The 12,513-nt window shown below is 47.3% G+C and overlaps 1 protein-coding gene across 3 annotated transcripts in view; it reads left to right on the plus strand.

Annotated features, from left to right (window-relative positions):
• The window catches only part of RCAN2 (regulator of calcineurin 2), a 61,862-nt gene that overhangs the window by 24,526 nt on the left and 24,823 nt on the right, over positions 1-12,513 (plus strand). The window contains exon 1 of one of the 3 annotated variants that reach the window (XM_075269250.1): positions 6,311-6,553. The exons of the other annotated variants lie outside the window; for them this stretch is intronic. Coding sequence (XP_075125351.1) covers positions 6,467-6,553 — 87 coding nt within the window. The 5' untranslated portion in view covers positions 6,311-6,466. Of the gene's footprint in view, positions 1-6,310; positions 6,554-12,513 lie in introns of those variants that run through there. 3 annotated transcript variants of the gene reach the window in all.

Below are 12,513 nucleotides of genomic sequence, written 5' to 3' on the forward strand. Positions count from 1 at the left end.
TCCACACTGGAGAAAACCAACAGCTACACCTACCTGGGGCTGGAGCTCAGCCAATCAGGAAGGTTCAAAGCAGCAATAGAAACCCTGAAAGCAAAAGCCTGCAGAACCTTCTACGCCATCAGAAGACAACTGTACCACCTCAAACCACCGGTGAGGGTCTGGCTGAAGATATTTGACGCAGTCATCTCCCCGATCCTTCTCTATGGCAGTGAGGTTTGGGGCCCAGCCACCTACCTAGACCAGTCAAAGTGGGATTCCAGCCCAACAGAGACCTTCCACCTGGAGTTCTGCAAATAACTGCTCCATGTCCATCGCAACACCTCCAACATGGCCTGCAGGGAAGAGCTAGGCAGACTCCCCCTATGGCTCACCATACAGAAGAGGGCGCTAGCTTTCCAGGCACACATCCAGGGGAGCAAGCCTGACTCCTACCACCACCAAGCTTGGCTAAGCCACCTGAGCAAACCAGACACTCACCAACCAAACAACAGCCAACCACCAAACCAAAAACACCAACAGATGATAACCAAGGCCGAAATAAAGGCGACCACAGAGGCAAACAGAGAGCGGTACATTGAGGAATGGAGAAACAAAATAAATAACTCCAAGAAACTCACTGTGTACCAATCCCTACAAAGGGACTACGCCATGGCCACCTACCTGGAGAGAATACGCCACCCCAAACACAGACAGACCCTGAGCCGGTACAGACTGAGCGCCCACAACCTAGAGATAGAGATGGGGCGATACAAGCAGACGTACAAGCCACGGGAGAACAGACTGTGCCAGCACTGTGACCAGGGGGCCCTAGAAGACGAGGCCCACTTCCTGCTACACTGCACCAAATACTCAGCTGTGAGGGCCGTCTACTACCAACAGGGCCGCCGATAGGCCAGTACTACTGCTACTGGCGTCAGGGGCCCGGCCAAATTTAAAAATGGGGGGGCCCGGTTTTGGCCCACCACCGTGTGCCGGCCCCTGGCGCCGGCAGCAGTCATTGTATGTCCTGTTTCAACTCAGATCTGCGTCCAGAGGACGCAGATCTGAGTTGAACGCATATGCGGCTGAAGCGAGGAGCTGACCTGTGTCAGCTCCTCGCTTCGCCGCTGCCACCTCTCTCGCTGACACATATGCGGCTGAGCCGGAACCCGGTCAGGTCAGCTCCTCGCTTCAGCCGCATATGTGTCAGCGGCGAAGCGAGGAGCTGACACAGGTCAGCTCGCTTCAGCCGCTGAAGCGAGGAGCTGACCTGTGTCAGCTCCTCAATTCGCCGCTGCCGCCGGCTACCCGGCAGTGTAGACGCGATGTGATGACGTCACATCGCGTCTACAACTGTGCGCCGGTAAGAGAGAGAGGCACGCAGAGAGCAGCAGGGGAACGAAGGAGAAGGTAAGTGTAATGTGGAACATGAAACTGGGGGCAGATGAAGGAGAGGACGGCATGACACTGGGGGCAGAGATGGAGAGGACATGAATCTGGGGGCAGAGATGGAGAGGACATGAATCTGGGGGCAGAGATGGAGAGGACATGAATCTGGGGGCAGAGATGGAGAGGACATGAATCTGGGGGCAGAGATGGAGAGGACATGAATCTGGGGGCAGAGATGGAGGGGACATGAATCTGGGGGCAGAGATGGAGGGGACATGAATCTGGGGGCAGAGATGGAGGGGACATGAATCTGGGGGCAGAGATGGAGGGGACATGAATCTGGGGGCAGAGATGGAGGGGACATGAATCTGGGGGCAGAGATGGAGGGGACATGAATCTGGGGGCAGAGATGGAGGGGACATGAATCTGGGGGCAGAGATGGAGGGGACATGAATCTGGGGGCAGAGATGGAGGGGACATGAATCTGGGGGCAGAGATGGAGGGGACATGAATCTGGGGGCAGAGATGGAGGGGACATGAATCTGGGGGCAGAGATGGAGGGGACATGAATCTGGGGGCAGAGATGGAGGGGACATGAATCTGGGGGCAGATGAAGGGTGTATATGAAGCTGGGGGAGAGACGGAGGGGGGACATATAATTTACGGGTGACTGTAGGAGGATTATACTGTGTGCGGGCAAATGGAAAATTAATGAGTGGGCGGAGTCAACATAACAGTGGGTGGGGCTAAATTTTCCGCGGCGCGCAATTTGTCCCTCTTTTGGTTCTTCAAAAGTTGAGAGGTATGGGTACAGGGGGCAATGGAAAGATGTTAGAAGGTGGACGGGGGGGATTGCTGGGACATCGGGTGTGCGGCACTGCGGAGAGGGAACTGGGGCAATAATATATAAGTTTTTAGCTGGAGAATAATAATGATGTAGGCTATGCTACTAGCATAGCAGCCTGTTTGGTTGTGGGACTTTCACTATAAAGGAGTGTTCACATTGTGTTTTTGGCCTCCCTTGCCGGGATACGTTGGTAACCAGTCACAATCAGCTCCCCACTTATCCCTGCACAGAGAACTGCAGGCCCCCCTTTTTTTTTTAATGGCCAGTTCTTCGTGCAGGGATAAGTTGACAGCTGATTCTGACTGGTTACCAACGTATCGCGGCAAGGGAGGCCAAAAACGCAATGTGAATAAGCCCTGAGGATTTATTAGGAGGGCTCTTATAGATGGTGTTGATGGTGTTGGCTCTCTATAGGCGCTGTCATACGTAGCAGATTTTACCTGCAAATAGAATCTGATTAATGCTGCTAAATAAAGGGAAATGTAATACAGAATTGGTATGACGCAAAATAAGGTAGTTTTAAAATGGGAGGGGGGGGGGGGACCCAGACACTTAGGCTGTATGGGGCCCCAAAATTCCTGATGACGGCCCTGACTACCAAAGACTCTCTGCCCACATCCCAGACTTCATATCTGCAGACGAGAAGAGGAAACTCTACATCCTACTGGGAGAAGAAGAGGCCACTGTGGAGATCGCTGCCCAATACGTGTCCAGCTGTCACCAAATCAGTGGAAGATGAGACTCCACGGATTATTATATTTATCCCAATATACCCACCCCACCCCCACCTCCCCATATAGCGGTCACCAACGAAGAGGGAGATGAGACTCCACGGACTGTTATACCCCAAACCACCCACCCCACCCCCACCATACCCACCACTCACCCACCCGAGTCCAACTCCCCCCCCACACACACACACACACTTTACTAGCTTTGGCAATGCCAAATATCCATTCGGACGTGCCAATAAAGCTTTTTTTGATTTGATATCCCAGTTTATAACTACGCACTTCAAAGTGAACATGCCCTTTAAAGAACGTTTCCTGATGGCACAACCCTTTTAGTATGCCTGCCCATAAGCACAAGGATTTCTCCTTGCCCAAGTAGCCACATCTGTCTGATCAGCCCGTCCATGCAATGCTTTAAAGGGAATGTATCACATCTATAATGCAAATAAAACTAAATAGCTATATATGCCATTTATATAGGTGTTACCTTTCATTGTAATCCTGCCTGTGACGGCTGAGAAGAGATCTCCACAGAACAGGCCGTGCCAGCTTATTCTGCATGTGAAAACTGCAAGATTTTAGGATTTCGTGACATGAAAAATCACCAAAAATTATTTAAAAAAAAAAAAATATGTTTGACAAAAAGTAATTTTCTGATAGACATTCCCTTTTAAAGCATATCCACATGAAACCTTCACTTCTTCCCTATCACCTGATCCCCTTTCTGTGCAAAGTGGATGCCTATGTAGTGGACAGCGCCGTAAGTGGACAGCGCCGTACACTGTATAGTGGTCAAGCCAGGTTACTGCAGTTTAGTTTGAATGGGAGCTGAGCTGCAGTAACCCAGCTCTGCCACTACATACAGTATGGAGCTGTGTACTCTGTACACTGGGAGTTACTATGAACTGAATTGCTCAGTGACGGCGTGACTGTCAATCACATCAGCACATCTGGATGATGCCGGTTTCTCCCTTTTTCTTGCAAAACATCCATATGCATGTAGTCCAAGATTCTAAAGGGTGTGTATACTTTTGCAACATTTTTTTTTAATTGTTCCCATGCATCTAAAATAAAGCCTTTCCAAACATACGCCGTTACCTGCATACAGCTCCCATGTAGATCTATGCGTCTCTTTGGTTACAGTAACTCGCGTAGTCTAATCCTGCATTCGCTCATCAATGTAGAAGACGGGGCAGAGTGAAAAAGAGTAACACACCATGGCAGGACCAGACTACACCCCATTTATCACCCCGCTCAGTTTGCAGATATTCCGACTAGTGTCTTTCCACAGATTTGTCTTTCCCTTACTTTTTCCCACTGGTAGATCTCTTGGGGTTGCTGTGGTCACAGCTGCCACCAGGCCCACAGATCATCCTAAAACACTAGGGTGATCTGTGGGCCCGGTGGCCTTACATAGGTGGCAGTTAGTGCATCATAAATATATCCCCCCCCCTGTCCTCTGGTGCACTGGAGAGAGAGAAAATTTATGATACACAGCCTTACACTGTCAGAAAGGAGAGATTAACTCTCATGGCAAAAAAAAACGGAATTGGTCAACAATGTATAGGAAGGAGGGATTCTGTGGAAGGTATAAGTACTATCTGGGGCAAGCAACAGGGATAGGGATAATGGGAATCTTATAAAGAAGTCTTCAAGGAGATCTGGGCCCGTATAGAGAAGGAAAGAGAAATATAAATGCTGCAATCATGTATAGATGGGACATGCCTGATGGTTGTAAGGAGAAGTTACAAAGAGGGAACCAAACTGAGCTTTGCCCCAGGGCCCGTGAGCCTTTAGTTACACCCCTGTCTTCTCCTCCTAACCGGACATGTCACAAGATGAGCTGCTTTTCAAAACAACATCGTTTTCTGATATTCTGTCACGAGATGTTTATTCCATTTGTGTCTCTGTGGCCACCCAGTGGTTATATTATGTATTGCAGCCTGTCCAGGGTTTTTTTTTTTTAATTGTATTGAATTGCTGTCATGAAAAATTGGATTGAAGATAAGTAGGAAGTGTGTGTATACAGTATATAGTGTGTGTGTATACAGTATATGGTGTGTGTGTATACAGTATATGGTGTGTGTGTATACAGTATATGGTGTGTGTACCTGGCAATAGATATTACAGGAGTCTTGCTGCGCTCAGTGATAATTGTATCGGCTTCACGTTATTCTCTGGCTCTTGAGCGTATCTTTCTTCTTCCCTGGGAACGCTCCATATTGCATGCGGTGTGATAACAGCTGACGCGCTTTGTTGTGCGGCCGCATACAGCGCTCTTTGCTGTCTGCTGATGAATCTGCTGTAGGTTTCGGGAAGCAATTAACCTTTCCGCTGGCTGAGGAGGCGCACTGCCCTTTTCCGGGCTTAACAAATCCGACGAATGCATGTGAATGACTTGCAGCTGCCACTTGTTCACTACTGATAATAAGCGAGCGGTATATAGAGGGGTCCGGTTTTATATGGGGGGTATACGGCCACTCATTCGCTGCCTTCTGGGCAGACCGTCGTATCTAATTAACAAAAATGACAAATGAATTGCCATACCGATGTAGAATTTCATCCAAGACTCTGTTCACATCCAAAGCTGCGATCCAAGTTCACGCAGCTTTGGTGGTGAATGGAGCAGAGCAGTTATTTTTCATTGGTTTTAGTTGTCTTCTATATGAGATCACCGTGCGGCGGTTTAACCAATTCTAGAAGTTTGGATTAACTCTGCTACATCTGTATGAAATATAGGCCGCCGCGTTCCAAATTATTATACAAATCAGATTGAAGTGTCATTTAATTTTTTTTTTGTTTTTCCATTAAACTCCTGGATCAGTGAAACCGATCACCGGGGATAATTAGTTTGCCAGGGGCAGCCCAATTAAAAGAAATGTACTTAAGGCCGGGACGCCATGTGGGGTAAATGCTGAGCTTTGGTCGCGGCGGGAAAAAAATTGGGACGTTTTATAGTCCCTGTAAAGTGGTTTGGAGACTCCAGTACAGAGGTAAACCTGGCTTAAGTCACTATATACACCTGCAGTCCTATGGAAAACCACTGATCATGGATGTAAGAGTGCAGTCCCATGTAAAAAGGCTGCAGTCCCATGTAAAACCACACACACTGAATGTAATGGTGCAGAATGACAGACTCTGCTCTGCTGCATTTGTCCATGCAGTCTGCCCTGCTTTTGATGTGCCCCTTGTTCTGGTGCAGCTGCAGTCACAGTGCCCTGCTAGTGACCGGCCAGGACGGAGTGGAGCCTTGGTACATAATCACGTTGCGTTTGCTCGGCTGCGCTGCCTGCAGATAATGGATGTGGCTTATGTCAGTGCTGGCGGTGATGTCACTGCTGGGAGTTGTTACTATGCTGTGTGATCAGTGTAGACGCACACAAGGCAGAGAGTGGCACGGCTGTACCAGGCAGCGAGCGTCCCCTAAGCCCCTGCATGCTCCCCGCTCTGAGGATCTGCCACGCTACACTGTGCCCACCTCACACATCTCTGCAGCCCGTCTACCCCTCTATATACAGACATGCCTGTCCGTAGTATGGACTTCGATATCACCACGCTGGTGGCATGTGTGCCAGACATGGAGGTATTCACCAACCGTAGCGTACAGGTAAGTGCAAGACCATATACAGATGTAGCAGAGCTGAGGTTGTCCTAGAAGGGGCCATCTTCTTATACTATATAAAGGAAGTCCTTTGTGCAGTGACGGATAACACAGTAGTGTAGTATAATGACTTCTCTCACGTAACAAACTCAGCACTGCTACATCCAAGGAGTCGAGCTCTCTATAGGGGCGGAGGAGGATGGCTCATGTGTTTTACACAACTTTTCTTTTTAGCCTGTGAGTTTTAGGGAAGGTGAACTATAAGTCCCATATAGTCTGTCACCTGTGCTGAGACTTGTAGTCCTCCACTTGGACTGTATAGGTAATGTTAACTGTGATTTCAGCTAGAAGTTAGCAGTTCTGGTATTAGGATCTTCTCTTCATAGAGGTCTCACTCTATAGAGAATACAGATGTAGCTGAGCTGGGTTTGTCTTGGGCACAACCCCTTATGTTACTACTGTCACCTGAAGATTATCTATCTATCTATCTATCTATCTATCTATCTATCTATCTATCTATCTATCTATCTATCATAGTTTTGTCTATGTATCTATCTCATGTCTAGCTCATGATTATCTATCTATCTATCTATCTATCTATCTATCTATCTATCATCTATCTATCTATCTATCTATCTATCTATCTATCTGTCTATTTCATATCTATCTATCTATCTATCTATCTATCTATCTATCTATCTATCATCTATCTGTCTATTCCATATCTGTCTATCTATCTTCTATCTATCTATCTATCTATCTATCTATCTATCTATCTATCTATCTATCTATCTATCATCTTCTATCTATCTATCTATTTCATATCTATCTATCTTCTGTCTATCTATTTATCTATCTATCTATCTATCTATCTATCTATCTATCATCTTCTATCTATCTATTTCATATCTATCTATCATCTTCTATCTATCATCTTCTATCTATCTATTTCATATCTATCTATCTATCTATCTATCTCATATCTATCTATCTATCTATCTATCTATCTATCTATCATCAATCCATCCATCCGTGTTCCTTTGTTGGAGTACTATAGTGTGCTCAGGTATCTCAGCGTAGTCGTGTGTAGGTGGCCATGTCTACTATACTATGATTCATGTCCGCCCCCTGTTTGCTCTCTGCTGACACACTATACATAGTCACAGTGGCCAGGCTATAGGCACATTCATATTTTTGGATAATTTATACGTTAAACCTATATTTTATGAATGAGTCTGACATGGCGCCACTAACCTTGGTACAGACGTACTCTAATAGTGTCGTGCTCTGCCCCCTCAGTTATGAGTAAGATACATTCATGTAGGCGTAGAATAGTTATCGCTTATACATGGCACAGGGCAAAAATGTGACCAGGGTGAGTGGTTTGGGGTACAATAGTCCTTGGGGTCTCGTCGTTCTCATCCTTTGGTGGCAGGTGGACAATGGACACGTGGTGGGTAATTTGGGGTATAATAGCCCTTGGTGTCTTATCTTCCCCTCAGTTGGTGGCAGGTGGACACATACTGGGCAGCGATCTCCATAGTGGACACGTCTTCTCCTAGTACAATGTAGATTTTCCTCTGGGATGTGGGCTGAGAGCCTTTGGTAGTAGGTGGCCTCATCTTCCAGGGCCCCCTGGGCACAGTGCTGGCACAGTCTGTTCTCCTGTGGCTTGTACATCTGCCTGTGTTGCCCCCTCTCCACCTCCAGGCTGTGGGTACTCTGTACCGGCTTGGGGTCTGTCTGTGTTTGGGGTGAGGTATCTTCTCCCGGTAGGTGGCCATGGTGTAGTTCCTTTGCAGAGATTGGTATACGGTGAGTTTCTTGGAGTTATTTCATTTCTCCATTCTTCGATATACTTCTCTTTGCTTCTCCCTATATGGCCCCCTTTATTTGGGCCTTGATCGTAGCCCGTTGGTGACTTTGGTTTGGCGGTTGGCTGTTGTTTGGTAGGAGGCTGCCGGGTTTGTTAATATCTAGTGTCCCATGTGGTCTAAGGTGGTTAATAGTTAACATTCAATAGCATATATTTATAAAGTGATTATCATATGATTAAGGACAGTGATGATGTTGTCCCTGGTGGTCTAGGGTAGTAAAGTGTACTTATAACGCTGGGTTCACACCTGCGTTCTGGTCTCCGTTCTGTGGTTTCCGTCTTCTACATGCCAGAAGACGGAAAGCACAGACCGGGTCCGGCCGTGAGCGGCGGTGAGCGTTTTATGCTCTCCGCCGCGAAACCGTTTTTTTTAATCCGGACACAGAGTACTGCATGTCCAACTCTGTGTCCGGATTAAAAAACCCGGTTTCGCGGCGGAGAGCATAAAACGCTCACAGCTGGACATCTCTCTCACCCATTCAAATGAATGGGTGAGAGAGACTCCTGCAGGTTTCCGTCTCCTGCCTCTGTTTTAGGCAGGAAACGGAAACCTGAAGTACGGAGACCGGGCGCAGATGTGAACGAGCCCTCATCCAGTTTTCTTTAATATAAATGGTTCCACATGGGTCAGAGCTCTGTTTTTTTTTTTTATGCAGAGCTCCAAAGCTTCTTACTAGAAATTTTCTGGCTGTTACCATTACTGGGGATCCTATAGATCCCTATAGGCCCCTGTGACTGTGGGCTCTGTAGCTGTTGCTATCTCCTGGGATACTATGGTTGTTGCTGTTACTAGTAGCTTGTGACTGCTAATGGGTGTCCTAGAATCTGCCTCAAAATCAACTTCCAATTTTGGCTGACATCTGACCCCCTCACACTCGGGCAGTAGCGAGTAATCATCTTGTTCATGCTTCAGGTGTGAACTCGCATTGAAATAAATGGGAGGCAGAAAATATACATATTCCGCCAACTTGGAATTTGTGCCTGCCCAATAAAGGTAAAATACAGTGCCACACTTCTCCAAATTCCACTTCAAATTCAGAGTCAAAATCAGTGTCAGTTTTTGTCAAGTAGAAAAAATCTGCTTCAAACTTATCTATCACTCCAGCCCTGCATATACATAGGTTAGTGTCACCAGACGCCAGTATATCACCCCAGCCGTGCAGATAGATAGGTTAGTGTCACCAGACCCAGCATATCACCCCAGCCCTGCAGATAGATAGGTTACTGTCACCAGACCCAGCATATCACCCCAGCCCTGCAGATAGATAGGTTACTGTCACCAGAACCTGCATATCACCCCAGCCCTGCAGATAGATAGGTTACTGTCACCAGACCCCAGCATATCACTCCAGCCCTGCAGATAGATAGGTTAGTGTCACCAGACCCAGCATATCACCCCAGCCCTGCAGATAGATAGGTTAGTGTCACCAGACCCCAGTATATCACCCCAGCCCTGCAGATAGATAGGTTACTGTCACCAGACCCAGCATATCACCCCAGCCCTGCAGATAGATAGGTTAGTGTCACCAGACCCCAGTATATCACCCCAGCCCTGCAGATAGATAGGTTACTGTCACCAGAACCAGCATATCACCCCAGCCCTGCAGATAGATAGGTTACTGTCACCAGACCCCAGTATATCACCCCAGTCCTGCAGATAGATAGGTTAGTGTCACCAGAACCAGCATATCACCCCAGCCCTGCAGATAGATAGGTTACTGTCACCAGACCCCAGTATATCACCCCAGTCCTGCAGATAGATAGGTTAGTGTCACCAGACCCCAGTATATCACCCCAGCCCTGCAGATATATAGGTTACTGTCACCAGACCCAGCATATCACCCCAGCCCTGCAGATAGATAGGTTACTGTCACCAGACCCCAGCATATCACTCCAGCCCTGCAGATAGATAGGTTACTGTCACCAGACCCCAGTATATCACCCCAGCCGTGCAGATAGATAGGTTAGTGTCACCAGACCCAGCATATCACCCCAGCCCTGCAGATAGATAGGTTACTGTCACCAGACCCAGCATATCACCCCAGCCCTGCAGATAGATAGGTTACTGTCACCAGAACCTGCATATCACCCCAGCCCTGCAGATAGATAGGTTACTGTCACCAGACCCCAGCATATCACCCAGCCCTGCAGATAGATAGGTTAGTGTCACCAGAACCAGTATATCACCTCAGCCCTGCAGATACGTTACTGTCACCAGAGCCAGCATATCACAACAGTCCTGCAGATAGATAGGTTAGTGTCACCAGAACCAACATATTAGCCCAACCCACAGATGGATAGGTTAGTGTCACCGGAGCCAGCCTGTTATCCCAGTCCTGCAGATAGATAGGTTAACGTCACCTTAATCAAACAGTTTTCCACTAGTGAATGAGTGTCTCTGTTGCTGAGAGATCGCTGTTTTTGTCACTGTGCAAATGAGCTCTTTGGAGCAACGAGGGCATTGCCAAAAAGCTCATTTGCATATTGACAAAGACAGTGGTATTCTGGCAACTGAGGCTGTGATTCACAAAAGTAAAACAGCTTTTGATGCAGGTGACCCTAACCTATCTATCTGCAGTGCTGAGTTGATACAATAGATTTCTGATGTTGGCCCCTCACCTCTCTAGCCAGTTCCACCAGTAAGTAACTGGGCTTAGATAGAAGAGCACTACATTGTACCAGTAACTAGATATTATATAATTTTATTTTATTCTCCTCCACATCATGGATGGAAGTTTTCCCGGAGAGCACATTCCCTTTAATTGCTGTTGATGCCATGGCTCATAATGACGTGAGGAGGAGCGCGCTCAGTGAGACTGTCTTTCATGTGGATTACAGGCACTGGCGCTGCACTGACCTGCATTCCGGCTTATTGCCGTTCAGGACATTGTGTGTGCCCGCACTTCCTCCCGGCTGAATGTTCATCACACACCATTGTTTCACTATGTGATGGGTAATCGGAAATTGTGATTCATCAGACCGGTTCACCTCCTTACATCACCGCTTGCTCCAGTTCTGATGTGCGTGTGCCCATTCTGGGCGCTTTCGGCAGTGGATATTTGTCAGCCTGGATACACTGACTGTTCTGAAGTTACATGGCCCTGTGTGTACTTTATATTATAGCCATGAGAAACTTTTCTAGAAATTTGAGCAACTATAAGCAAGTTCTAGGTGAGCAGTTGCCAACCACTTCCCTACCACATGGAGGAAAGCTAGGACGTTTCGAGTAATTGTAGCTGTGGTCAAGGTGGCAAGGGCCACTACCAGAACCTCTGGAGCTCCTCAAAGACTGGTGCAGTGCTAAGGGAGCCTTCACGGTGCATTATAGCAGTAGTAATGTTCCCCCAGGCTATGTTCTGGCGTTAGGCCTCCCTGAGCCTGGTGGTGGTTGGAGTGCTCTTGATGGACGGTGCAGGAAGAGACAGGGTTGGAAATGAAAAAAACAGGGTTTATTGATGAAGAACAGGGAATAACAAAACAATTTCTTCAAGATGTTTTAGTAAGAATAATATAGTCGGGGGCAATATGGTTGTTCAGTGGTTAGCACTGCACCCTTGCAGCGCTGGAGTCCTGGTTTTGAATCCCGCCAGGAACATCATCTGCAAGGAGTTTGTATGTTCTCCCCGTGTTTGTGTGGTTTTCCTCCCATTCTACAAAGACATACTGATAGGAGAAAAAAAAAGTACATTGTGATCCCTATATGGTATATCTATAATATAGTCAAGAGCATTCACTGGATGGAGCTCCGTGTTAAGATGCTACTTCCCGATCAGTCTGTGTCTCCCTTGCTGGGGCAGTCTTCCTCAGTATAGTGAGTCTATACTGGGGTAGATTTTAAAAGGATTGCCCTGTCTGACCTTTGGCTAAAAACAGGGTCATAGCTATGAGGTCCATAGTTACTTTCATAGCCTTCTCCAAAATTGAGCAGGGATTTCTCCCATCTCCTGAATGCTGAACAATACAATGGCTGACTTGGAATTGTAGTTCAGTCTCCTTACTCTCCTACTCCCCATGAACATCGAAGACACTTGGACACCTATGGCCTTCTTGCCACTTCCCATCTTTGACCCCTATCGCTAGGTACTAACCA

This window comes from Leptodactylus fuscus, chromosome 3 (assembly GCF_031893055.1).
Source record: "Leptodactylus fuscus isolate aLepFus1 chromosome 3, aLepFus1.hap2, whole genome shotgun sequence".
Classification (NCBI taxonomy): domain Eukaryota; kingdom Metazoa; phylum Chordata; class Amphibia; order Anura; family Leptodactylidae; genus Leptodactylus; species Leptodactylus fuscus.